General features: G+C 46.3%; 1 protein-coding gene across 4 annotated transcripts in view; it reads right to left on the reverse strand.

Annotated features, from left to right (window-relative positions):
- LOC119951673 (transmembrane protein 33-like) overlaps positions 1-25,834 on the reverse strand; it is a 183,097-nt gene that overhangs the window by 97,288 nt on the left and 59,975 nt on the right. For all 4 annotated transcript variants that reach the window (XM_038774876.1, XM_038774877.1, XM_038774874.1 and 1 more), the window contains exon 6: positions 5,813-5,946. In XM_038774876.1, the coding sequence (XP_038630804.1) occupies positions 5,813-5,946 (134 nt within the window). The remainder of the gene's footprint in view (positions 1-5,812; positions 5,947-25,834) is intronic.

Genomic DNA, 25,834 nt, shown 5'->3' on the forward strand with positions numbered 1-25,834 from the left:
TGGTGTTGCTCGGTGGGCGTCATTGCATGCGATGCGTATGTGACTGGAGCCCATGAGGAGGCGTCATCGTGTTGAAGGAGCACTGCTCCAATGTCGGACTGGCTGGCATCAGTGGAGATCTTTGTCTCCTTGGCAGGGTCGAAGAATGCCAATACCGGGGCCTTAGTGAGTTTCGCCCGGAGTTCTCGCCATTCTTGTTCGTGGGCGGGGAGCCATTGGAATTCGGTTGTCTTTTTCACTAGATTTCAGAGAGCCGCGGTGTGGGATGAACTGTCCCAGGAAGTTGACCATGCCCAGGAAGCGAAGGACCGCCTTCTTGTCCTCCAGTGTCTTCATGGCATTAGTGGCCGACACCTTGTCAGCATCCGGATGCACGCCAAACTGTGAAATGTGGTCTTGTAGCCACCTAAGATGGACACTGGGCTAACAAAATGGAGAATTGCTAAGACTGCAGGGAAAAAGCAGTTTAGCCAAGACAAGCAGTCTGCAAAGACTGATTAGCATTTTGCACGCAGCAAAACTAGTTTCTGGCCAGGTGGAAGATCTCAACCAAAGGTGTTAATAGCAAAACGCTTTGCATATTAATGAGGCAATCCAGATCTGGGCACACACAATGGCAACATTTGGGTTTGAATAGATACTTTAAGTGGATGTCCAGACAGAGCGGCACCAAAGGTATCCACCTCAAAAGACCCTAGAGACCGCCCCACCCATCGAGAAGGGACCCTCAGATTGGGGAATTAATGAGACATCGATTGAGAATCGATCCAATCAATGCATGGAAGGTAAAGCCCGCCCCGAAAAGGCACGGACATTGGGGCCCACTATAAAGATAGACCCCCACACATGGTCCTGTCTGTTTTTGTGCTCCGGCTTTGACTTCGACCCAGAACTTCGACTTGTATCCTGACTCCAGCCGTTGAGCACCAGCCGCCGAACCGTAAGTGACAATACGACGCTCGCTACGCGAACCAGCCCCACTAGACCCCCAGCAACCAGCACACTCTCTGAAGGTTACAGACCAAGATCGAAACGAAGGCCTCGCTCCCTGACCTTGCCTGTTCCTGTTTAGTTAAGTATTCTGATCGCTTAGTTTAGTTGTAGCTTAGTCCCTTACCGTGTGCATGCGTATTTATTATATTTGTAATAATAAATACTAATCGTTTGGAACTTACTAATCGGTGTATAGTTTTATTACTTTGAACCTGACCTTGGAATATTTGTGAGGTGTTTATACGACACCTGGCGACTCCCGAGCTGAAAATACACATATAGAGCCTAGCAGTGTTAAGCACACAGCCTTTAAACGGAGGCGTGTTAATACACTCCAATAAACGCGAATTACACTCAAGTAAAACGTGCAACAGTCTCCGAGGAATTTAATTTCTGTTTGACCAAAGGAGCATTTGGTTCTGTTGAGGCGGAGGCAATGCTCATGGATTCTCCAGAAGACGCGTTGGAGGCGATCAATGTGTTCCTGCGGGGTGGTAGACCAGACAATTATGTCGTCTACATATACCCGAACCCCTTTGATGCCCTCCATCATTTGCTCCATTATTCGGTGGAACACCTCCAATGCGGAGATGCCAAACGGCATCCAGTTGTAACAATACCGGCCAAATGGGGTGTTAAAGGTGCAGAGCTTCCGACTGGATGTGTCAAGTGGAATCTGCCAGAACCCCTTGGATGCGTCCAGCTTTGTGAAAAATTTGGCGCGAGTCATCTCGCAGGTGAGTTCCTCGCACTTTGGGATAGGGTTGCGTTTCCTCATTATGTTACGTTCAGATCCTTGGGGTCAATGTAGATGTGTAGTTCGCCGGATGGTTTCTTAACACACACCATGGAGCTGACCCAGTCAGTTGGTTCTGTTACTTTAGCTATGACACCCTGGTCCTGGAGGTCCTGCAGCTGCTGCTTGAGGTGGTCCTTGGGGGGTGCCAGTACCCGGTGAGGTGCATGAACCACAGGTGTGGCATTTGATTTTTAAATAATTTTGGACATGTATGGGAGTGTGCCCATGCCCTCGAATACACCGTGGTATTGAGTGATGATGTTCTTCAGTTGTGTTTGAAAGTCGGCGTCCGGAGGTGCTGAAGCCTCAGCGGGTGACAAGGAGTGAACCCTCTGGACGAGGTTTAGGAGCTTGCACACCTGAGCACCGAGTAGGGAAGCTTTAGTGGACCCTACTATCTCGAAGCGCAGGGTGGCCTTTAAGGAACGGTGCAACACCACAAGCTGGCATGAGTCGTTGGCAGCAATGGCATTGCCATTGTAGTCAAGAAGCTAGCAGGCAGATGGCAGGATGGTAGACTTGACGTGGAGGCTGTCGAGGTCAGACCGCGCAATGAGGTTGGCTGAAGCGCCAGTGTCCAGCCGGAATCGGATGAGAGGTTTGTTGACCGTGAGGGTGGCACACCACTCGTCGTCCGGATCAATGCTCAGCACTGGGAAGGACGTGGCTTTTTGTTTCTAACGCACCTTGTGCTTGGTGATGACGTCCACCCGGAATGGTGCTTTGAGATCCTCGGTGTCAGGGTCCGGAATCATGTCGGAATCGGTGACCGGTGGGTGGACGGTCCGGACGGCCCTGTGCGGCTGGTGGGAGCGACGAGAGGTAGTTTGTTAAGCAGACCTACATAGGGCTGCATTGTGGCCAAGCTTGCCACACTGGAGACAGCGTCGGGATTTCGCGGGACATTGCCGCTTTAAGTGGGTGGAGCCACAGTTGTTGCACGTCGTGACGTCAGTATGTTCAGTGCGCCACCGCGAATGCGCGGTGCCGTCGTACGTAGTGTACGCGTGCGCAGTTCGGTCTTCGGCCTCGTCGTCCCCTCGGTCGGTGCGCGCATGCGCGGGAGCCCGTGAAAAGCGCCCGAAATGGCCGCCGTCATGCAGGCTCAGGCCCTGGAGCTGTTTTACAGCCTGCACCCGCTCTGCCCCGTGGGGGCCTTGCCGTGCCGTCTCGGAGCCTTGAATGTGCGAGTATCGGTAAATGGCGTGTTCATGCAGAACGCAGGTCTCAATGGCTATAGCAAGGGTGAGCTGTTTAACTTTGAGGAGCTGCTGGCGTAGGGGGTCCGATTGCACACCGAAAACAATCTGGTCGCAGATCACTGAATCGGAGGTGGAGCCGTAATTGCAGGATTGCGCGAGGATGCGAAGATGGGTGAGGAAAGATTGAAAAGGTTCATCCTTACCCTGCGGATGCTGTAGAAAGACGTAGCGCTCAAAACTTTTGTTGACTTCGATGTCACAGTGACTGTCGAATTTGAGCAGGACTATCTTGAACTTGGACTCACCTTCAGCGAACGTGAGGGAGTTGAAGATATGGATAGCGTGGTCCCCGGCCATGGAGAGGAAGAGAGCAATCTTCCTGGCATCTGAGGCAGCTTCCAGATCTGTGGCTTCGAGGTACAGTTGGGTGGCGGGGGGGTTTACTACAGGCCTCCCAAAAGCCAGCGGGAGACAGATTTTTGAAAGATGTAAAAACAACAGGGTCATAGTGCTCGGTGATTTTAACTTCCCCTATATTGACTGGGACTCACAGTACTAGAAGCTTGGATTGGGCAGAATTTGTAAATTTGTAAAGAATTTGTAAAGAGCATCCAGGAGGGTTTCTTGAAACAATATGTAAATATTTCAACTAGGGAAGGGGTCTTACTGAACCTGGTATTGGGGGATGAGCCTGATGTGTTGGGTATGCTGGGTCTGTGATGACTGCGTTTACCAGAGCAGTAGAACTCTATTTTATTTATCTATGAGCTGTTAAACATACTTGCACTGCGGGTCGACACTATGTTAGGTTGACTGAAGACCTATGGCTAACCTGACCAGATGATACTGCTAGCACATGGCAGATGTTCGTGCTACTGACCACGGGTTCTGGCTGTATCTGGCATCCCGAATGAGCGGGAAAACTAGTGCCCTCTGGCTTTATAGTGACCGTGCCGTCTAGTGATTGGCTGCTGTGTTCTGTGTGTTGATTGGTCTTTCAGTGTGTCAGTCAGTGTGTGTCTATGCACCATCATATACTTGTGTGTATATTATGACAGAGCCCGACCAGGTGGTCAAAGTATCAGTAGGGGAGCATTTTAGCAACAGTGACCTTAATTCCGAGATACTTGTGGATAAGGAGAAGAGTAGTCCTCGGGTGAAGGTGCTAAATTGGGGGACGGCTAATTACAACAATATTAGGTAAAAACTGAAGAATTTAGATTGGGGGCGGCTGCTTGAGAACAAATCAACATGTGACATGTGGGAGTCTTTCAAATGTCAGTGGATTAGAATTCAGCACCGGTATGTTCCTGTGAAGATGAAGGATAAGTATGGCAGTTTTCGGGAACCATGGATAACGATGGATATTGTGAGCCTAATCAAAAGAAAAAGAAAGCATTCGGAAGGAGTAGAAGGCCGAGAACAAAAGTAGGAAGGAACTGAAGTAAGGAGTTAGGAGAGCTAAAAAGGGTAATGAAAAGTCCTTGGCAAACTGGATTAAGGAGAACCCAAGGCATTTTATATACATATAAGGAACAAGACGGCAGAGGCAGGAATTTATGCGTGGAGCCAGAGAAAATGGCCGAGGTACTAAATGAATAATTTGTAACAGTATTCAGCAAAGAGAAGGACTTGGTGGATGATGAATCGAAGGAAGGGTGCGTAGACATTCTGGGTCATGTAGATATCAAAAAGGAGGTGGAGTGGGGCGTCTTAAAAAGCAATAAGGTAGATAAGTCCCCAGGGCCTGACGGGATCTATCCCAAAATACTGAGGGAGGCAAGGGAGGAAATTGCTGGGGCCTTGACAAAATTCTTTGAATCCTCATTAGCTTAGGGTCTAGAGGACTGGAGAATAGCCAAATTTAACAACCAACAAAAATCAAATCGGCAACTCACTTAAATTGTTGACGATCTTTTTAAATAGTCTTGGTAAGGACCTTTCCTGCTGCTGAATGCACGTTTAGCTGTGCATGATTAAGAGGTAACATTTAGCTGGAGTGTTGAGCTACAAAATAGAATGCTGGCATAGAATTAGCACTGGATACTAATTGACATCATGAACAAGATTTTCTGGCCTCCTTGAAGAGTGTTTCCTTGCGGCAGGAAGTAGCCCGCCGTTGGCCAGAGGCAAAATCTTCTGGTCCTGCCGCTATTGATGGGATTTCCCATCGAATCCACCTCACGTCATCAGGAAACCCGCAGTGGTGGTGCAAGAGTTAATAGCTGGAAGATCTCACCCATTGACTGCCAATTCTGTATACTTCCAGCAGCTGTTCACTGTATGCATGCTAAAGCCATACCAAAATCACGTCGAGCGCCTCTCATAGCAAATCGTACATGTGCGCCGTGGACTCGTGTTTTGGATCTCTTAATGAACTTAAGTACACAAATAACGGGCACTAAGAATCCAAATTTCACATGTTCAGGCTAGGATTTTTTCAACAAACGTTTGGTTCAGAGATAATGATAATACATGTACACAAACACCAAAATATTTCCAAACAAGATATTTAACATTTGGATCATATAAAATGGTTATTCTTCAAGTATTGGTCATTTTTTGTCATTTATGCTGTGGACCATTTGTATGTAACCCATAGTATTAGGTGTCAATATCTGCAAGGAGAGGCAATGACCATGTAAATCATTAATACCTTTCTGTACTGTACCTTGTAAAAGTGGATAGAAGCTTTGGAAATGCTAGGTCAGCTTTTACACATTGTAATGCATAGATTTCAGTCAAGCAGTGCAATTTTAAAAACTATCAGGATTAAATAGGCTATAACAATGACATGAAGTTTAGCTTTAATATTTACCCAAGCAACATGAAGATAGCTGCAGGCATCAAGAGAATCTCATTGCAAGCAATGAACTTGAACAGGCTCTGCTGGTGTGTTGTCATTTTGTCTAAAAAGGATCGCACCCATGGTACTGAATTGGGGCCAATGATCTATAAGAAATAAAACAAAGAAAAGTTGCTGAGGGTATGTTACCTTCAAAGCTAATTTGTATATAGCAGTACATTTAAAAAAGATGTCCAAAAATTCATAGTAAAACATGAAATCGGAAATAAGGTAAATGCAGTTATGTATTCCTATGCATCTGCTGCTGTACGAGTTAGTGTTTGAAATCTCCAGGGTACATCATCAGACTAGGGATCATTAAACTTTATCCTCTGTTTGAAGTATTCGGTTTACCACCTATGTAAACCCAATCATAAAACATAAATGTATGGTTATGATGGTATGGCATGGAGCAAATATCACTTTACAATACTCAAAAGGTGAAATAACAACATTCAAAGGCTGAAAGGAGCCCTTCAACAACAATTCCTCCAAAACAGTGGAGACTCCGCTATTTTCAAACCAATTACGTAATGCAACAAATTTACTGCTTACAGCAAAAAATACACTATTTCTGGAACCACTCAAGTGCTTTAAACAAGGTAGAGTATGCTACCCTGCATAAAATATTTTCATGTTTCCAGTCTTCACAATTTCACTTGAAAATTAATTCATTTTCAATGCAATGGCCAATAGGTTTTAAGTTAAGCTTAGCCGGAAAAGCAAAGATCAGTGGTTGATTGATCCTGAGTTTTAAATTTAAGGAGTGCGGTGTTAGAAAAGTGATGCTTTTAGTATAGTGTGTTACATTTTAAGTTCCCAATCTTCCCAATAAACGTAATACTTGACACTGTCACCCCTTCGTATTCGAGTTAACTACATCATAAACATAGGCAGGCCCAATTTGTGTTTTTCAAATGAGGAGCTATAAGCTTCTGAAAAGCTTTTGTGCAGTCATTCAGAAAAGTACACATATGCACAGTTCTTGTAAGACCTCAAAGCTAAATAATGGTATTCTTTCAGCAAGGTTATAACTAATTCAAAGCTATAAAGGAAAGTATGTCTATTCAACAGAACATTGTGCTAGCTTTAAAAATGCAACACATGCTTTGAATTGATATCTTAATTGTGCTACCTGCGTAATTGCCACGTCATCGTTTGCATGCAGTTATTTTAAACTGTATTATAATTGAATAATTCTTATTGCCAACATTGTTTTCAATGAAAAAAATTATAATTTAGAAACAAAAATAAACTTGATGTCCAAGAGATGCAAGATGCATTCCGAAGACAGAAAAATAAAATCCTAACCCACGTTATTGATGAATTTCATCCTCAAGTGCAGGATTTAAAAACATAATAATTTTGAGTTACTTTTAATCTAAATATCCAGCAACATCTATGTGCCTCAAAACGATAAGGGTCAGCTTTATTCAGCTGGCTAAAACAAGCACTTCATCTTAAATCTATTGCTAATCTCTCCTGTCATCACTCAAAGGACAAACTATTTTACAATAATAACAAAAAAAAAATCAGAAATGTCTTGAATAATCACAGCAACCATCTTCTCATTATCCATTCTGAAATTATCTGGACCCTTTGGCATCATTTTCAATGTTATAAACGTTTATAGCCACCAATTAAAGCTTCCATTTACCAAATCTTACATCTATGCTGCAAAAACTAAAAATGCACAAGGAATGAATACTAAAAAACAGAGGGAAATAATTTTGTTTGAGTTACAAATGTCTCTCCAGAGGGTGGGGAAATGTGAAGTTAACTAAACGCCACCTGACAAAGAAGATTAGCTGATTTCCACACACACATAAATACAATGTGAGAAAAATCATCAACAACTTATGTAGCACTTTTAACAGAACAAAATGTCCCATTGTGCTTCACAGGAACGCCATAAAGCCAAGTCTGACACCAAGCCACATAAAACAATATTTGGGCAGATTGCCAAAAGTTTAGTTAAAAAGGTAGGTTATAAGGAGTGCCTTAAAAAGGATGAAAGAGACAGTGGGGTTTCGGGAGGAATTTAAAAGCTTGGGTTTTGATAGCTAAGCCACAAGACATCATGGTGGTGGCAATTAAAATCAGGGATGCTCGGAGGCTAGGATTAAAGGAGCTCATTTATCTTGGGAGAGTTGTATGGTTGGAGGAGGTTAGAGAGATAGAGAGGCCATGGAGGGTCTTGAAAAAAAATGAGAATCTTAAAAATGATGTTCCTTAACTAGGAGTCCATGTTGGCCAGCAACCACAGGGTGATAGGGTAAGGTGTGAATAAGGACATAAGCAAGTTTCGGAGACCTTAAGTTTATGAAGGGTAGAATGTGTGGGAGGCTGTTTAGAAATGCATTAGAATAGTCAAGTCTAGAGGTGAAAAAGGTATGGGTGAAAATTTCTGGAGTAGATGAGCTCAGGAAGGGACAGAGTCAGGTGATGTTACAGAGGTGAAACAGGCAGCATTAGCAATGAAACAGATATATGACCAGAAGCTAATTTCATCATCAAGTATGGCACTAAGGTTGCAAACAGTCTGGTTCAAACTCTGATAGTTACACAGGAGAGGGAAGGAGTCAGTAGATAGGAAAAAGTATTTATAGTGGGGACAGAGGACGATGGCTTCAGAAGGAAATTTCTGCTTAACCAGCACTGGATGTCGGGTAAGCAGTCCAATACCTTTAGCAACAGCTAGAAAGTAGAGGTACACAAAATATATTCAATTGAAATTTGAAACGGCTACTTAACTCAGTGACTTGTTGCTCAGTCACTCCAGCATTTAATATAGAATCACAGCAGTGCAGGAGGAAGCCTTTTGGTCGATCAAGTCTGCACTGACCCTCTGAAAAAGCACACAGCCTGGTTTAGCACACTGGGCTAAATCGCTGGCTTTTAACGCAGACCAAGGCAGGCCAGCAGCACGGTTCAATTCCCGTACCAGCCTCCCCGAACAGGCGCTGGAATGTGGCGACTAGGGGCTTTTTACAGTAACTTAATTGAAGCCTACTCGTGACAATAAGCGATTTTCATTTAATTTCATCCTATTCCTGTAAGCTCGTGCCTTGATCATGGCCAACCCTAACCTGCACATGTTTGGATTGTGGGAGGAAACTGGAGTACCCGGAAGAAATCCACGCTGACACGTAAAAATTCCACACAGAGTTACCCAAGGCCGGAATCAAACCTGGATCCCTGGCGCTGCGAGACAGCATTGCTAACCACTTTGCTACCATCTTCAACTCGTTTAATAACTTCCAATTCCACAATTCACTTGCTGATCACTTATAATGTTCATCACCCAGTTTTGAGTTTAATAGTTTTTAAGTCTTCTTGCAGTAATAAATTCATTTGTCCAACTTTTCCCACAAATTTTAAAGCAATATTTTGCTGCAGACACTTCATACTTGTGCCTTACATCTTTCCGCATATCTTATCTGCTGTACACTTGGGATCATTTGCGTTTCAGTTCTCTCTGCTCTTTCTAATGCATTCTGTTTCCCTCCTGCAGTGGAGAAATTAGAAGTGCAAGTAGTATAAGTGAAGTATGATTAAAGCATTCTACATTATTTCCCAGTAGACTTGAATTTCACTGATCTGGCTGTGGGTTCCCAACATTTTATTTTATGCATTTCCCCATTACCTTCACATTAAAAACAACAAACCCATAATTACTTGCCAACTTCCTTTCAAAATGCTTTGTATGCCAATTATATTCCCTGTCTTGTATACCAATGTGGTTTGTCCTTTCTTGCAAAGGGCAAAGCTATGGCTGGGGTCCCTCCCCCTGCACTACTGCGGTATGGTTTGCCCAACCCATCACTGGGAAGCCTGGCTTTGGTGGGACCAGAAGATCCCTTTGGCAGGATGCACTGGAAGATTCCGCCCTTTGTTTGCCTGTTAAATTGAACTTGCTGCTTATCTGCCTACATACACGATGGACCTAAATCTGAACTACGTCCTCTACCCCATTAGGATCATCTGCACATTTTACAAACTTGCCAACTGTTTTCTACACCAAGGACCAGATTTTCAGAAACAATGTGGATCTCACCGGAATAGTAGCTTGGAGCATCATGACACCCACCTCAGCCCATCACCAAAACCAGGGGCGGGATTCTGCCGTATTTGGCGGGGCGGGCAAATCCGGCGGGACGGAGTGGCGTGAACCACTCTGGCGTTGGGCCGCACCAAATGCGGAATCCTCTGCACCTTCAGCGGCTAGGCCCTCCCCGGAGTGGTTTGTGCCCCGCCGGCCAGCGGGAAAGGGGCTTGGCGCCGAAGGGCCTCCGCCGGCCGGCGTGAGTTGGCGTCGGAGCGCCAGCGTGTGCTGGCGTCATCCCAGCGCATGCGCAGGGGGCTTTGTTTCCGCACCGGCAATGGCGGACTGCTACATCCACCGGTGTGGAACAATAGAGTGTCCCCAGGGCACAGGGCCGCCGGCGGATCGTTGGGCCCCGATCGCGGGCCAGGCCACTGTGGAGGCACCTCCCGAGGTCAGATCCCCCCGCACCCCCCCCCCCCCCCCCCACCCCCACCCCCAGAAGCCCTGAGGCCGCCAGTAAGGGATCTACTCCAATTTACGCCGGCAGGACTGGCAAAAAACAGGCAGGACTTCGGCCCTTCGTGGGCCGGAGAATTCGGGCAGCCCCGGGGCGCATTGAGTCGCGCCGGTCCCTGCCATTCTCGGAGGCGGGCAGCGTGATTCACGCCGGACAGATTTTTCAGGGGCCGGAAAATTTGTAGGACGGCGGGGACAGGATTCACGCCGACCCCCGGCGATTCTCCGCCCCGGCAGGGGGTCGGAGAATCCCGCCCCAGGCCACCAAGCTCAAGGGAGAGGGAAGTGAATCAAAGCCACTTCAAATATGGGAAGATGTATTTGGCTTTCACCATCAGTTCAGGTAATTGAAGTCATTGGTCTGCAATTTTTGAGTCTTAAATAAGTTTATCTGCTTTTGGTTGGGAATCTTACTATGCAAATTTAAAGTGCACGAGATGGGTAGAAGGCTGGTTAGCAGACAGGAAGCAAAAAGTTTGAAAAAATGAGTATTTTTCTGATTGGCAGGCAGTGACTAGTGGGGTACTGCAGGGATCTGTGCTAGGATCCCAACTGTTCACATTATATATTAATGATTTGGGCAAGGAAACTACTTGTCTTATCTCCAAATTTGCAGATTATAAAAAGTTGGGTGCGAGGGTCAGCTGTGAGAAGGATGAAAAGGTACTTCAATCTGATTTGAACAGGCTGAGTGAGTGGGCATATGCATGGCAGATGCAGTACAATGTAGATAAATGTGAGATTATCCACTTCGGCAGAAAAAAAAATTGGAAGGCAGATTATTTGAATGGGTTCAAATTGAGATAAGCAGCGAGTCCTTGGTGTCTTCCTGCATCAGTCACTGAAAGTAAGCTCGTACGTATAGCAGGCAGTAAAGAAGGCTAATGGTATGTTGAACTTCCTAGCAAGAGGATTTGAGTATATGAATAGTGAAGCTTTACTGCAATTGTATAGGGCATTGATGAGGCCACACTGGAGTATTGTGTGTAGTTTTGCTCTCCTATCTGAGGAAGTAGGTTCTTACTATGGAGGGTGTGCAGTGAAGGTTTACCAGGCTGATTCTTGGGATGGCGGGATTGTCAAATGAGGAGAGACAAAGTTGGTTAGGATTATATTCATTGGAGTTTAGAAGAGTGAGAGGGGATCTCATAGAAACTTACAAAATTCTAACAGGATTAGACAAGATAGATTAAAAAAAAAATGTTCTCGATGGTTGGGGAATCTGGAACTAGGGCCCATCGCTTGAGGATAAGGGGTAAACCTTTTAGGATTGAGGGAAGGAGAAATGTCTTCATCCAGAGAGTGGGGAATCTGTGGAATTCACCACCTCAGAAAGTAGTTGAGGCCAAAACGTTTCAAGAAGGAATTAGATATAGCTCTTGGGGCGAAAGGGGTCAAGGGATATGGGGGAGGGGGGGGGGGGGGGGGGGGGGGGGGGGGGGGGGGGGGGAGAGAAAGGCAGGGTATTGAACTTGATGGTCAACCATGATCATAATGAATAGAGGAACAGACTCTAGTGGCCAAATGGCCTCCTCCTGCTTCTATTTTCCATGCATGTTTCTATGTAATCTCATGCAGGTCCAATGTGCTGCCTAATTAAAGAGACCTCCATCAAAATTCATAATGCTCGTGAACATCAAACTTGATTGGCAGCTCCTGGACCACATCAAAGAGAGTTAAGTACGTTCTACTAGTTTCACTGCTGACTACTTCAAAGTCATTGAAGCCTGAAGGGAGATGAATGGAACAATGCTGACAGTTGGGTGTGTGCATAAGGTGGCTGTCAATCATAGCCTATTAAAACCAATATAAAAGAGAAATGAATGAATGACTTATGGACTAAAGATTTGAGGGGGTTTAAACCCAACTTACTGGTTTCCTCTTTCCAGGAATTGACAGATGCTGCTTCCTCTGCCTCAGCCAGCAGGTGTATTGCACAGGTGCATTTTAAAGCAGTGATTTTTTTTTTTACTGCCTCGGTCTGGACTGCTTTCTAGCTTCCAAACTAGGGTCTGGTTCTGAGGAGCTTCCAGTCAGGGGTTTTTCTTCTGGGGTGAGAGGGGAGAGCGGGGGGGGGGGGGGGGAGATTCCAGACAGGGGGCTCTTTTCTGGGGGCGGGGGAAGAGCGAGATCACTTTAATTAGGGGCTGGCTGGTGGTGGTGGGGGGGGGGGGGGCATGGTAGACATATCTTGCATTATAGGGGGGTGGGGGGAGTTGGCCCTCTGATGGATGGCAACTGCCTTGGTCCACCGCAGCAGGGCCATGCTTACTAAGACCTGCACCAATTCTTGCCCACATGGTTCCTGGCCTAGAGACTATAGTGCCCGGCCCGTTGATAGGAGGTAAATGGTTCTTAATGACTCATTTGCATTCTCCCATTGCCGCAGGACACAAACCTTGATCTGGAAACCAGTGGAGAGCAGGAGCACTGGAACTGGATTGGTGCACTCCGTAGTATCAGGAACTCAGCTAGTGGCAGTGGACGGCACAGAATCCAGCTTAGTAAGGTGATGTAGTTAATGGGAGGAGCCAAGGGCTGAAGCAGTTGTGTTGAGATGCAGAGTTAGTTTTTGGTTGGAAGCGGAGCTGAGGCTTCTGAAGAAAATAGCCAGAAATTCTGCATTATTCTGACAGGAGGAGTCTTAAAAGATCTCTTTTTCTCAAAGTGGATATCCAATACATCACTTTACAGCAGGTATTCCAGAGTCTGTTAACTATATTTAAAAGTGGATTGTGATCGGAGCTGGTTTTGTTGTTTGAGTGGAAATGAAGATAGCAGTTAAGTATTATTGTGTCACTGTATTGATTACCTTTAAGGGACAATTCTGAGATATTTTCTTGTGTGATGTTAAAGATATTTTAATACGGTGTTCAATAATAATAATAATGGTTGTTTTAATATACCATATCCCTATTTTGCATGAAATCAATCCAAGTTATCTTTTCCTCACAATCTTATCAAATTAAAGTAAAATATTGGGGTTTCTGTCCAGTATCCTAACAACTGTTGGGGTCTGGTCCTGATCATAATAATTGTTACCACCAATTTGCCTAAATGCCGATTAAAAACAATATCAGGGAAATCAATCATATTTTGAATTAGACCCCAGGATGGTGGGAGGGTTCAACTTTGGCAAAGAACAGGTACTAGTGTATTCCCCAAGTCAAACTAGTCAGGTGGCATACAATATCAGCGTTCGGGAATCTCACACATTCCACTTGGCCCTTTGCAATGGGATAGAATTGCTCCTATTACCGATTTTGTAAGGAACAGAAAGGAAACACCTCATCAGTTGGACATGAAATTGACAGCATCGCCTAGTTAAATAGATCGGATAGTGAACCAGTCAACTAGAACTCTGTTCAGTTAATTTCACGCAAAGTTAAGGCAGAATGCATGGTTTCTAAGAGTTGCAATTAAAAGCTTGTTCATTTGTGTGTACACACACGCACACGTTTTCAAAACTAGTTGCAGAATATTTTGGAAATAAGGAGCCGAGTCCTGCTGTGATTACATTACGTTGCTTTATTTGAACTTTCCCACTACTGCTTTTGCAGAATTGCCAGAATTTAGAAATAAACACACACGATTCGCATTTGAACAGTGATGTTTTACTGGAGCTAGTGAGATGATCATATTTAGTATGATGGATAATAAAGTTTGTACTGATTTGAAATGCTCACATGTTCTGTAGCTTTACAAAAAGCTATTTTCCATTTATTTACACATTCATGGTTCTCCCATTATTATATGGTAGCCATGGAGTGTCCCCATACCATCCATAATAGAGCAGTCAATATCTAACTAATGTGAACAATGCATTAATAATTAATAGTGCAGGCAGTCAGATTCACCTGAAAGTACAAAATTTATCACAAACTAAATTTTTGCCCTTTTAAAAAAATTAATGAATTCAATGTTCAATGGATTTTATTTCTGGTAAATTAAATTATATTGTTTTGACAGAGTCAAAGAGTAAACATCAGACATTTCTGTTGGTAATAAAAGGAGACAAATGCTGAACACATTTAAGTGACTTTACTCTGTCCACTATTTTAATTAAAGAATTATATTACACAGGTTAGCCCGCTATCAAAATAGTAGACAGAGGAATGTCAATAAGCATATATGTTAACGGTTCATCAATTATTATTGTAATAGCAAACTCAACTCTTCTGTAGGTTAACCAGCATCTAAAAGAGGACTAAATGTCTCGTGTGTATATGACTCTCATTAGAACTTGGTTCTTCAGTTTTGCTTCAAAGTTATTGACTTGCCTTCGGTACTTAAAAATAAATTATTTATTTAAGATATAGTACTTCAGAATGAGTTATTGCTGAAAAAAGATACTTTGTCGAGATTTTTTGTCTTCTACTCTCAGGACAATCGCAAGAATAATCAGGACAATCGCAAGAATACCAATGTCAAGGGAAACAACAATCTTATACTGTATGAGAAGAGAGTATATATTGGTCGGCAAGTATATTGATTGGTCGGGGCCTTGCCATTAAGAATGCACCAGTTGATGGAGACTGACAGCTAACTGCCAAGCATTGTGGAGTGATTTAAGATAGTCAAATTGGCATTCCCCAATTCATGTAAATCCATCCCTGCCACTGGACTACCATGATCTCAGAGGTAGGTAGTTGTAATAGTGATTCAATTTTGATTTTCCTCATGTAGAATAAAGTGCTGTGAGACATTTTTGTAGATCTTGGTTATAAACATTTCAGATAACAAATGAAGATATACATGAAATCAGATTTACTGGATTGTGAAGTTAATATTGAAATCCCTGCAACTATTTTATTTTCTTATTTTAAATTTCTGTAATCTTTCTAGGGGAAAGCATTTTTGGCCAGAAAAGTTGACATAACAATGCTATAATGGCCACACGTGTCTAACCAAAGCTACTTCTATAGCGACTGAATATTTTATCTGGAATTTTGGCAACTTAAGTTGGATGCAAGGATCCATGAACCTGGAGGTCGGCAAAAATATAACTGGCACAGACCCAGGGGACGGGATTCTCCCGCTGCAGTGTATCCGCACCATCGTAAACGCTGTCGCGTTTTACGACGGTATGAAAGGGCTGGTCCCACGACTAATTCTGGCCCCTACAGGGGGCCAGCTTGGCGCTGGAGCGGTTTGCGCCGCTGCAGCTGCAGATCCCGGCGTCAACTGTGTGCTGCGGGATACGCTATTGCGTGTTGCGCCGACGCCAACAAGGACATGTGCAGTGGCACCGGCACCAACCCGCGCATATGCAGTGGCCTCCTTCAACTCGCTGGCCCCGACGCAACATGGCGCAGGACTACAGGGGCAGGCGCGTAGGAAAGGAAGCCCCCAGTCACAGAGGCCGGCCTCCGATCAGTGGGCCCCGATTGCGGGCCAGGCCACCTCGGAGGCCCCCCCCCGGCCCCCTCCCCCCCCCCCCCCCCCCCCCCCCCCCCGGCCCCGCCCCCCCGGCCCCCGCCGCCCCCCCCCCCCGGCCCCCCCCCCCCGGCCCCCGCCGCCCCCCCCCCCCCCCCCCCCCCGGCCCCCGCCGCCCCCCCCCCCCCCCCGGCCACGTAGAGCAGCCCGCGACTGGCACCAGCGCCAATGGCACCGATTCTCCGTGGCGTGCCGTGATCCGCGAGGCCCACCGGCAATTCTCCGGCCCGGCGCAGGGTCGGAGAATCCTGCCCAGTGTCTTTTTACAAGAGCAAGTAAATGGACTGCACACACTCAACACCCATCCATTTCTACAAAACCAAATGGAAACACTTGCATTTATATGGCACTTTTCTTGTCCACCAGACGCTGGAAAACACTTTGCAGCCAATGAAGTTGAAATGTAGTCACTGTTGCAACATAGTAAGCTCCCACAAGCAGCAGTGAGATAATGAGCAGACAATCTGATTGCGGTATTGATAAAGGGATAAATATCAACCAGGACACGGAGGATAATTCCCTGGTCTTCTTTTGAAAGAGTGCCATGTAATCGTTTACATCCACCCGAGCAGGCAAATGTGTCTCAAGTTAAGGTTAACAGCTTATTCAAAAGACTGCAACTCTGGCATTGCAGTACTCCCTCATTGGTGCACTGGAGTACCATCCTCGATTTCTGTACTCAAGCCTCCAGTGGGATTTGAAGCTAGATTCTTGTGTCTCAAAAGCGCTACCGAACCACAGCTAGCATCAGTGTCAAGCTAAATTCCGTTCTGAAAGTCGTGCAGGGGAGGAGGAAATTGTGATTAACATATGAAGAAAATTCACTTGTCTCAAAGATGCCAACGGATGTGCAATTTTGAACAATGTATTTCACATTTTCAATTATCAGTCTAAAACTATCAGCTCTACGAATCACTGAAAGAGTTATATGGTCAAGTTTGCCTGTGAATCTATTACCATCTTTTCTTCACGTTAAGGATTTTGAGAACAATGGATTATCACCTCAGAAGAGGCAGATGATGCAACACAAGGGGGAGATGCTAAAGCTCTCATTATACTTGTAATGAATCACACAGAGAAAAGCAAATACAAAGAAATTTAGAAACAGTAATTTTCAGGCCGATTTGGGTGAAGGGGGTTCCTTTCTCATGGAAGGAAAAGTAGTGTAATTTTACTTCTGTAAATCCTTTCCGTAATTTTAAATGCTCATGATATATAGTGACAAAATTTAAAAAATACAAATATCACATTTAAGGGAAACGTGTCCGAGATTAACATACAAGGAAAATACATTATGAGCAAAAATTTAATTGTTCACTGCACAAAATGGGCTGCCCATCCATAGGTCATTCTATTACTTTCAAAGATTAAAGCTATAAAATCCCCATTTTCTCTTACTAGGGGCAAGTAAATTTCAAGCTTGAGAAACTAATAAAACTTGTCCGTATTTCCTGAAAGTGAAATTAACTTTATGTCAAGATGTTATTAGAAGTGATTTATGGATGAGCTCGACAAAAATAGAACAGAAAAATGTTAATTTCTATTAGATTACAGGGTAAAATAGGGAGAACAGTACTTGTTGTAGCAGCGACTGCTGCAATGAGAAGGACGCAGTTAATAAAGTCTACTTCCTTGGCAGAAAGAATACGCTTGCATATCAGCATGGCTTTTCCACACCTACATTGTAGGAGTTAACCATGCAGCACCAATTGCCCTCAAGTACACCAGCGACCACAGCACAAGGAAGAAGTAAATACCACGGACGAACATTTTTTAATGAGCTAAAGCGTTTTTAATCTAATATCCATCAAATAGGTTAGAATTGTGAACAGAACATGCCGTGCAGTTTGGCATGTATATTATCAATGCAGGGGAAAAAATAAATCACTATCATGACAAACAGCAAGCATGAACATTAAAGAAAATGGTGAAGTCTTCAATGCTTAACTTCCACAGCATAAAGCACTGTTTGTGGTAGCTGCTTGTTCATTATTATTCCCATGAATTATATTTGAAGTAAGATATTTAATAGAAGCAGCTAAAAGCCTTTAATGCATAATTTTGACAAACAGTATTAAATGAAAGGAATGAGTGCCAAGTATAAGGCTTCCTGCCAAATGCTGTTTAAATGGCTTGTTGTGCTGAAACAATATGAAGATTAAAAACGTCTCCTGAATGACAACAGCGCATCAGAAAATAAAATTAATGCAGTACTTTCATTAGTAGAATTGCATCTCCATGTGTTTTCTTTTGTTATATCTGAAAATCACAGTGGTACAATGCCTCTTGTGTCACAACAGGCTTTTAGGCAAATCTCCAGCACACCTCTGCACAATTCAATCCAATACTGCTACTCTCTTTAATGAAAACAAACTCGGCAATAAACCACTTGTTCCCTAAAGCTAGATCCCTCTTGTAACAAACAAAATCTGATAAAACAAAATATGCTTTCATCTAAATGTTTTTGAATCAATTATGTCTTGGAGATAAAAAGAAAGATATCTTTTTACAAATAGGTTTCCGATTTACTCAACAACTGAACAAATACTGACAAAAGGCAAAGAATTTTCCATACCTCTTTATTACAATTTATTGAAAGCCTTTTTACCTCAATGCATATTATGATTAAATCATTTGTCAGCAGATCAAAGGATATTTCATCATTGTAAATTAGGCTTTCCAACTACTAGACATTTTTTCCACTAACTGTCTTATTGAAACGATACAATAATTTATGAGTTTGCATTTTCTGACAAACATGAAGACAACTACAATTTTAACTTACCGCACTGTTCATTCTGCATCAAAGCAACTACAGAAGCAAAAAAACTTCACTGTATTCAACTGGCACATTAAAGCACATTGTTACCAGATGCTCACTGCATCTTTAAAGTACAAAGTCGAATGATAATTTCTTCACTCTTTGTCATGGTTACTTCATATTCCACCTCAAGAGCAACACAGCATGATATGTAACGTTGAAAAAAAAAACTGCTAATCCTTAACTGCCTTACTTTTGCAGAAAAAAGGTTGTAAATTGGAATAATTTTAATGGATGAAAAATAATCTAAAAAAACGGTAAGGGAAGAAAAATTTTACAAATTCCCAATGATTGACGCTCCACTTTTACATGACAGTAGGATGCTTGAATAGTAATGGAACACGCATGATGAAAATATTCTTTAAAAAAAAAAGCACATGTCCAAGCGATTAAGGAAACAATCCTCTTTTCAACTTCAACTTTCAAAATTTTAAGCAAAAGTTTACAAGTCAGAGGATCAGAATGTTTGATGAAAGCAAATTTGGCAGTTTTTAAATGCACTTTTTCGAAGTCATGCTACATATATAATAAATAGAGAGCACAACATAAACATGTAATAAAAATGTAGCCTTCCTGCTCCTGGGAGTACCGTTACACAAGTTGCTGACTATATCTTGGATCATCTTTTTTCTTCCCCCAGCCACTGCCAGAATAATCTAGCTAGATGGATTTCAATCAGCCACAGTGAGAATATTTTCTATATTCTTCAATTCAAAATCAGATGGAAAGATATTGAGGTCCAATATTTTTGAAATCTTATAATGAAATGGATGCAAACATAACAAAGCAAAATATATGTTAGATATTACCTCCATAACCTTATAAGAAAACATTTAAATGATTTGTACATAATTAAAACAAAGAGCCCTAGCATCTGTTGCAGAATTTAATTTTTAATTAGCATTTGAAAGTAAGTTTCCATTTAAGGACTTCAGATGAAATATGGTCACCTCTTGGATAACATTTTGAAATACAACTCATCAGAGGACTGTCTAGTAATAAGGGATTCAGCTGAGATTTTGTGTTTCTTAATTGAAATGTTACCAGCTGTTTGCCACATGCAATCCCCAAAATGTGAGTCAGTGGAAGCAAATCTTGTCAAATTCAAAAGCCTTCAGATTATCTAAAGCACAAATTCAGTGAGCAGCAGCCATGAAATAATAGCACTGAACACTGTCGCTACCTAGTGGAGTTTTAGTGTATGTCAATTGTACAAAGACGAAATGGAAAAATTCTCTGAAATCCCACAAGAGGGAACTACCAATCCTAAAAAAAATTACATTGCCGCTATTAACTACTACAAAGCTTATTACTAGATTCTTAAAACTTGGAATAAGTTTAACTGTGATGAAAGGAAATGTCTAGTTTTAATTTTGTATGGATAAACACAGCCAGTGAAGGATGATGGCAAAGACAGGGGGCTGGATTCTCCGCATTCCCGCGCTGAAATCGCATTTGGCGTGGGGGCGGAGAATCGAAGTTACCGATGGAATCGGGCCCGGCGCCGCTCCGGCGATTCTCCGGGCCCCAAATAACCGTACGTCCGCGAATTACGCTGCGCGGCTGGGAGGCCATTGCCAGAGGCCTGCCCAGCGATACTCCGCTCCCGATCGGCCGTGTTCCCGATGGCGTGGAACTAATATGGTATGGGCGGTCGGGATGCTCGCGTGGCGGCTGCGGACTCAGTCCGCGGCCACCCTAGTGACGGGGGCGGGGGGGGGGGGGGGGAAAATCGAGCACCGGGGTGGTGGGGGGCCTGATGGGCAGCCGGGGCTGCGATCGGGCCAGATGGATCCTTGGGCGGACGGATGATCGGGGTGGCCTAGTTTGTTTGTGTTGGTCCGTGTTCGCCATCACGCCTGGGGGGGGGGGGGGGGGGGGGGACCGCTGGAGGCCACCGCCATGCGCATGCGCGGACTTGGAACCGGAAGTGCGGGGGGCCCGTACCACAGCCAAAGCTGTATGAAGCACTCCGGGTCCCTGCTCGCTCCCTGAAGGTAAGTGAATTGGGTTGTTTTTTTTCCAGGAAACTTGGGAGTACAATGTCTGCGTTTTTACACCGGCGTGGGAACATAGCCCCATTTTTGGAGAATCCAGCCCAGGATTTGTCAACCTGTCTTCTCAACCTGCTACTTGAGAAATTAAGATGGTCACAAAATGAAAGCTTACTGTTGCTGCCATCGGTGATGATAATAAAGGGAGGCAAAGAAATGGGGGTGTGGAGGGAAAAAAAGCCAAGTCAAGGGAAAAGGTTTAGTTGGAAAAAAATTAACTTATGAATCTGTTCTGAAATACTCATTTACCTTGAGGCCTGGAAAGGTTTGCCTTGTGCAGGCAACTACATATCAGAAGCACTGGGAGGTAGGAAGAGAATAAAACTAAAAGGGCAAGTATCACAAGAATTGAAACAGTGAATATTAAAGAAAGAAAAAGCAATGAACAGAATGATATTTGAAATAGGAAAATGATAAGAACAAAGTGACAGAAACATAATCCAAGTAATATCATAGAACGATGAATCTACAGTGTAGAAAGAGGCCATGCGACCCATCGAATCTGCACCGGCTCTTGGAAGGAGCACCCTACTTAAGCCCATGCCTCCACTCAATCCCTGCAACCCAGTAACCCCTGCTAACATGTTTGGGCACTAAAGGCAATTTATCATGGCCAATCCACCTAACCTGCACATCTTTGGACTGTGGGAGGAAACCGGAGCACCCGGAGAAAACCCATGCAGACAGGGGGAGAATGTGCAAACTCCGCACAGACAGTGACTCAAGCCGGGATCTAACCTGGGACCCTGGAGCTGTGAACTAACTGCCCGAAACACTGTGCCGCCGTGCTGCCCATATACTAGAGTAAAGCAAGTGGTAAGCAGAAAGGGGGGAAATGACATACAAATAAGCCACACTGAAAAATACCAGGGCCGGGATTCTCCCCTACCCGGCGGGGCTGGGGGTTCCGGCGTGTTGGAGTGGCATGAACCACTCCGGCATCGGGCCGCTCCAAAGGTGCCGAAGTCTCTGCACCTTTAGGGGCCACGCCCTCACATGGAGGGTCTAGGCCCACGCCGGAGTGGTTCCCACTCCGCCAGCTGACGTAAACGGCCTTTGGCGCCACGCCCGCCGGGGCTGAAAGGACTTCGCCGGCCGACATAAGTCCGCGCATGCGCCGGAGCGTCAGCGGCTGCTAGCGTCATACCGGCGCATGCACAGAGGAGGGGGCCTCTTCCACCTCCGCCATGGTGAAGACCATGGCAAAGGCGGAAGAAAAAGAGTGCCTCCAAGGCTCACCGCCCACCGTGGGGGCATCCCTCGGGGTCAGATCGCTCTGCGCCCCCCCCCCCCCCTCCCAAGTATCCTGGCGTCCGCCCGCGCCGCCAATCCTGCCGGTAAGAGAGGTGGTTTAATCCACGCTAGCGGGAGAGGCTAGTCAGCGGCGGGAGTTCGGCCCGTCGCAGGCCGGAGAATCGCTGCGTACCGCCGCGGCGTGATTCTCGCCCCCTCCGAATGTCGGGGGGGCGGAGAATTCGGGACACGGCGGGGGCGGGATTGACACCGGCCCCGGACGATTCTCTGACCTGGCCAGGGGGGGGGGGGTCGGAGAATCCCGCCCCTGGTCTATAAAGGTTGGAATAATCTCAACCAGCCAGAGGTGGGTTTGGTGGCAGGAAGGCGCAATGAATCCCATGGGAGCCAGGAAGTCAGAAACATGCTGGTTGCAATTCTTCCAATGGAGGGTCGCTCTTCATGTCGACAGGTGGTGCAACTGCCATTTGATCCCACAAATGCTCATTAAAACAGCTGCCCTCCGACAATCTGTCAGGCCTTTCAATCTTGCCCCACAGCAGTGGAACTTATTTTGGCATCAATGAGCGGCATGCAGAAGGCAATCCTCAATTGGCTAGAAACACAAGGCGAGTGCAACAACTTTCTGCCATAGCGCTGGTTCCCATGTGATCCCACCTGGCGGAACCTCAGCGTTCTGGCTGCAGGGGCCGTCCTGGTTGGGGGGGGGATCCGACTCCGGGGTGGGGGCCTCCATGGCGGCCAGGCCTGCGATCGGGGGCGACCGATCGGCGGGCGCGCTCATTACGGGAGGGGTGGGGGCATATTTCTCCGTGTCGGTCCCTGTAGGGCTCTGCCATGTTGCGCGGGGGCTGGCTGAAGACGGCCGTCGTGTGCATGTGCGGACCCGCGGCCGGCCGCCGTTCGCACGCGCGGCCACGCAGACATAACTGCAGGGCCCCACCGGCAGCCGGAGCTGCGGGGGCACTGCTAGCCCCCTTGAAAATGGAGAATCACCCCGGACCTTCGAGGAAAAGGCCACAGTGATTCACGCCTGATTTCTGGCAGGCGTGGGGACTTAGTCCTCAGAAGGGAAATTCCCGCCCCAGATTAATTCAGATGTAAATGAGTTCTGGGAAATTCCTCTCCTTACCCCAAAGACAATCAGAATGAAGTACTGCACACTGTCATTTTCATTAAAAATTAGAAAGAAACAATTCTGAATTCAGGTCTCAACACGAATTGCATTGACACACAATTCTTTAAATATTTCATCAGATACTTAACATGAAAACTAGACTCTTCACGGAATGCATTTTTACACAAGCTGAAAAGTGCACTCAGGGCACGATTCTCCGGCCTTGTTGCACTCTCACTCGAGAGAGTCGTGGCCGGTGAATAGCAGGAGAGGTGAAAAACAAGAACTGCGCCGGACACAAAACTGTTTGCGATGCAACCGGTCCGCTCCCGTAGCTGAAAGCTAGATCCCACTGCAGCGTGGAGAGAAACCAATTGTCACCACTTGAAACCCTACTTCCATTCAATTAACAGGAGCCAGCCCATATCTAATCACCTCCCACGATTCAGCGGCATCGCCAGCAAGTGGTCACGCTGGCACCGATTAGTACACCTTTTGAACAAAAAGTGAGCCTGGTGGATGGACTGCTGCGGGAATCAAGGTGAGCAGCTATCTTCGCTCGCAGGCAATGACCCAGGGGCACTGGGCATGCTGCCCCTATGCTGGGGGGAGGGGGAGAGGAGGGGAGAAATAGAGAGGTGGACGTGCACATGTCTGTCATGCCAACTGCTGTACCGTGTGCTCCCAATTCGTAGGCAACCCTGGCCCCCAACGGTCTGCCCACTGACCACCTATAACTCCCACTGACCGCAGAGGGCTCTGGTAGCGTGGATGAAGGGGATTGGCAATGGTGGTTAAGTGTGCACTTCACATCCCAAATGGATCCCCATGGGTGGAGGGGCCACATAGCATGTGTAGCTCATTGCCTAGCATCCCAATCACATCTTAATGCATGGACACGGTGCTCGAATACTGTGGGAGGTAGCACTACAGATGCAGCAGCCAACCTCCAAGCACCAAGGGGATGGGCCTCAGTCCCGGGCACGTCTGTGGCCGGGTGTGCGTGGGCAAGACTCGTTGGGTGGGGTAATGCCGGGAGGATGGGACATGGGATCGGTGTTCGGCCTGCATCGCGGAACAAAGAGCCAGAGGCATATTATTGGTTGTGTTGAGGGTTTTTAAATTTTCCTTGCACAAATGCACACCACTGCCTCACTATCCCCTCCCCAGGATGCATGTCAGAGATGGACCGTTCGATGCCCTCGGCGATCGTCCTCTCGGGCCAGAGGGCAACAGCGCACTTGTCAACGTCACATGCATTGCTGTGACGCCCTGTACATGTGCTGGCTGCGAGACACGTTTCATCAGAAGGATGGAACTCAGAGGAGCTGGTGGCCACCATCACCAGTCCGTAGGATGGGTCACAGCGCCCCCTCCTCTTGGTTGGTGCCATAGAGCCCTTGGGTTCACTTCGGGACAGGGGGCCAGCTGGTTCGAGCTCTTGCTGCCCATGCATCATCTGGCTCTGCCAGCCCTGACAGCTCCCCAATGTCTGCACCATGCTGTCAATGCCTTCGACGATGCTCCTCAGTGATTGGATCATGCTCTGCAGTGACTCGGCAATTCCCACCTGCACCCAAGACAAGCTCCGCAGCTCATGCATTTAAGAAATGGGCCCTGGACGTGATGGGGACAGAGCGGTCTCCAATGCGGAGACCTATCTCGGCCATTCCCATCTGACAGCAGGACATGTACCGCAGCATCTCATCTATGTCTGCCTGGTACTGGATCATGTCCCCCATCGAATCAGACAGTCTGCCGAGACCCTCAGCCATGGCAGTCACCGACTGCGCCACACCTTGGACATCTGTATCACACCTTGGACATCTTCACTAATGCTGCAGATGTCATGCACCAGGCTGTCCACTGTGGGCGCCAGCCTAGCAGTGTTGGCCTTGATGCCACGCATTGCCAGCGGCATCTCTTGCGCCAAAGACTCTGGGACTCTTCATCAGCTATGGACCTGCTGGAATGTCGTTGACATCTCCCTCTGAATGTCCCGGCCGCTCCCTGATGTCTCCATCAGCCATGGGTAAATCTGTTCCAGAGGCTCAGCATCTGATTGGGACTCAGCTGGATCCTGGGATCCAGGAGCCCTCCAACTTCCGTCTCACCTGGGCGTTCTTTCCTCCACCTGTTGTGCATCAGCAACTGTGTGGTGCTCACCAGATTATGCCCCAGTAGCCTGTTCACTAACGTTTCCCATCGAGGTACATGTATCTGTGCTGGTGGAGATGACAGCTGTAAGTATTGACTGTGGCATCCTCGGAGCTGTCCGAGGTGGTCTCATGGTCCCGATGATCCTCACCTCTGCGGAGTGCGCCGACGTTCGCATTGGTAATCACTCTGTCCCCGTCACCTCCAGGGCCCATTTCTCGAATGCCGTGAGGCTTCTAATGTCCGGCACCCATCCGCTAGTCTGGGCCCTCTCCCGCCAATTGTGGAAGAGATTCTTACAGAGAGGGCATCATCAGCCACATGTGTGGGTCACAGTGCTGGGGGGCTGGTCGCATTGGAAGGGGGGTGGAGGTGGTGTCAACACACAAGTGCTGCCCCGTATAGATTGTTGGCATTCTTGCGGCACTGGAGGCCAGTCCTTCTGGTCACGCAGCCCGAGCTTACAGCTGCTGCCACTTCATCCCAGTCAGCACTGACTGCCCTGTGGCTCACCCTCCAAGACCCTCAGGGGAACAGGACATCCCCCTTGGCCTCTACCGGATCTGCCTCCCCGAATCGTGGGGCCGGTCTT

Source organism: Scyliorhinus canicula, chromosome 17 (assembly GCF_902713615.1).
Source record: "Scyliorhinus canicula chromosome 17, sScyCan1.1, whole genome shotgun sequence".
Classification (NCBI taxonomy): Eukaryota; Metazoa; Chordata; class Chondrichthyes; order Carcharhiniformes; family Scyliorhinidae; genus Scyliorhinus; species Scyliorhinus canicula.